The 3,276-nt window shown below is 52.2% G+C and overlaps 1 protein-coding gene across 1 annotated transcript in view; it reads right to left on the bottom strand.

Moving 5' to 3' along the window:
• Nucleotides 1-1,366: 1,366 nt before the first annotated feature.
• Nucleotides 1,367-3,276, bottom strand: part of LOC106900112 (SWI/SNF complex subunit SMARCC2-like) — a gene marked incomplete at its 3' end in the record, with an annotated part of 14,135 nt that continues 12,225 nt past the window's right edge. Inside the window, exons 16-19 of the mRNA XM_014962096.1 lie at nucleotides 2,597-2,661; nucleotides 2,386-2,515; nucleotides 2,093-2,268; nucleotides 1,367-1,501 (exon numbers count right to left, since the gene is read on the bottom strand). Of these exons, the coding sequence (XP_014817582.1) occupies nucleotides 1,367-1,501; nucleotides 2,093-2,268; nucleotides 2,386-2,515; nucleotides 2,597-2,661 (506 nt within the window). The remainder of the gene's footprint in view (nucleotides 1,502-2,092; nucleotides 2,269-2,385; nucleotides 2,516-2,596; nucleotides 2,662-3,276) is intronic.

The raw sequence follows: 3,276 nt of genomic DNA on the forward strand, positions 1-3,276 counted from the left end.
CTGGGACGGAGGCTGCTGCCCGGGGAACGGCGGCGGGGCTGGGGGGAGAGGGAGGGAGAGAGGGGGGTGAGTGGTGAGACACACAGACAGAGGGACACACACACACACAGAGACAGACACACACGCAAACACATATAGACACAGAGACACACAGACACATATAGACACACAGACAGACACACAGACACACACAGACAGACACACAGACACACACAGAGACACACGGACAGAGACACAGACACACACAGACAGACAGACACACACACAAACACATATAGACACACACACAGACACACAGACAGACACAGAGACACACACAGACAGACACATATAGACACACACACAGACACACAGACAGACACAGAGACACACACAGACAAACACATATAGACACACACACAGACACACAGACAGACACAGAGACACACACAGACAAACACATATAGACACACACACAGACACACAGACAGACACAGAGACACACACAGACAAACACATATAGACACACACACAGACACACAGACAGACACAGAGACACACACAGACAAACACATATAGACACACACACAGACACACAGACACACAGACACATATAGACACACAGACACACACACAGAGACACACGGAGACACACACAACACATAGACACACACACAGACACAGATACACAGAGACACACTCAGACACACAGAGGCACACACACAGATACACAGACACACACAGACACATATAGACACACACAGAGACACTCAGACACACACAGATGCACACACACAGACACACAGACACACTCAGACACACAAACACATAGACACACACAGAGAGACACAGAGACACACTCAGAGACACACACAGACACACACATACACAAACACATAGACACACACACTCAGACACAGACAGATATACAGAGACACACACACAGACACATATAGACACACAGACACAGACACATATAGACACACAGACACACACAGAGACACAGAGACACAGACAGAATCACACACACAAACACATATAGACACACACAGACACAGACAGAGACACACAGACACACACACAGACACATATAGACACAGACAGAGACACACACACAGAGAGACACAGACAGACAAAATCACACACAAACACATATAGACACACAGACACACACAGAGACACACACAGACAGAATCACACACACAAACACATATAGACACACAGACACACTCAGACACACACAGAGACACACACAGATGCACAGACACACAGACACATATAGACACACAGACAGAGACACACAGACACATAGACACACAGAGACACACAGACACAGACACACTCAGACACACACACAGACACAGAGACACAATCACACGGCACTCACGGCCTCGCGCTCCCGGTCCATGATGGTCTCCAGCTCCTCGAAGTGCCGCAGTTTGATCTCCAGCTTCTTCATCTGCGTCTCCACCAGCAGAGCCACCAAGGACTTGATCTTACGCTCCTCCACGGCTGCCAAGTGCTGGGGAAAGGGACACAAACACACCAAAGTGGGGGGGTCAGCACCCCCATCCGGGCTGTACCCACTCCCCCCAATTCCCATTCCTGGTCCCGTTCCCTCAGACACACAGACACATAGACACACAGAGACACACAGACACAGACACACTCAGACACACACACAGACACAGAGACACAATCACACACACAGACACATATAGACACAGACAGACACACACAGAAACACACAGAGAGAGACACATACACAGACAGAATCACACACACAAACACATATAGACACACACAGAGACACACACAGACACAGACAGACACACAGAGACACACTCAGACACACACAGATGCACACACACAGAGACACACAGACAGAATCACACACACAAACATATAGACACACACAGACACATATAGACACACTCAGACACACACAGATGCACAGACACACACACATACATATGGACACACACAGACACACACAGATGCACAGACACACACACATACATATAGACACACACAGACACACACAGATGCACAGACACACACACATACATATAGACACACACAGACACACAGATGCACAGACACACACACACACATATAGACACACACAGAGAGACAGAATCACACACACAAACACGGCGGCGGCGGTGGAGAGGTTCCCCTCCCCGATGTCCCGCTCCACCTTGGCCTTGCGCTCGCCCTCGGGCTCCGGTGGCTCCTTGGGTGCCTCCTCCGGCCCTTCCTTCGCCTCCTTCTCCTTCTCGGGCTCCCCTGCGGCAGGGTGGGGGTCGTGTCAGTGACACACACAGAAACACACAGAGAGAGACACATACACAGACAGAATCACACACACAAACACATAAAGCCCAGACGGGTTCCTCCACTCACCTGCACCCTCGCCATCACCCTTCTCAGGCTCCTTCTCACCCTCTGCCTCCTTCCCCTTCTCCTCCTCCTTCTTGGGTGCCTCCCCGGGTTTCTCCTTCACCTCCTCCTCAGCGGTTCCATCCCGGGGCTCCTGGGGAGGGACCGGCCCCGTGGCCACTTGAGTCCCTGCACCCCAATCCCCAGACCCCCATGTCTCCTCCCCGGCCTCTACCTTCACCTCCTTCTTCTCCTCCACCGGCTGTGCCTCCGCCCGTGCCTCCTCCGCACCGCTCTCCTCTGGAGACACAAAAGCACCAGGGTGGGTTCAGTCCCTGCCACTGCTCACACAGCATCAAGGCTGTCTCTCCAGACAGACACACAGAGACACACTCAGACACACACAGATGCACACACACAGAGACACACAGACAGAATCACACACACAAACATATAGACACACACAGACACATATAGACACACTCAGACACACACAGATGCACAGACACACACACATACATATGGACACACACAGACACACACAGATGCACAGACACACACACATACATATAGACACACACAGACACACACAGATGCACAGACACACACACATACATATAGACACACACAGACACACAGATGCACAGACACACACACACACATATAGACACACACAGAGAGACAGAATCACACACACAAACACATACAGACACAGACACACACACAGATGCACAGAGACACACACACAAACCTCCCCACACACACAAACCTCCCCACACACACTCCCCAAACCCACCCAAACCCATCCACCCAAGGCTCCCCCAGCCCCCCCGGACACCCACCGTGCGGGACGGCCGGTGCACCCGGCGGCGGGGGCGGCTGCGGCGGGGGGGCCCCGGGCAGCGGTTGCCCCAC

This window comes from Calidris pugnax, unplaced genomic scaffold, assembly GCF_001431845.1.
Source record: "Calidris pugnax isolate Ruff unplaced genomic scaffold, ASM143184v1 scaffold1052, whole genome shotgun sequence".
NCBI lineage: Eukaryota > Metazoa > Chordata > Aves > Charadriiformes > Scolopacidae > Calidris > Calidris pugnax.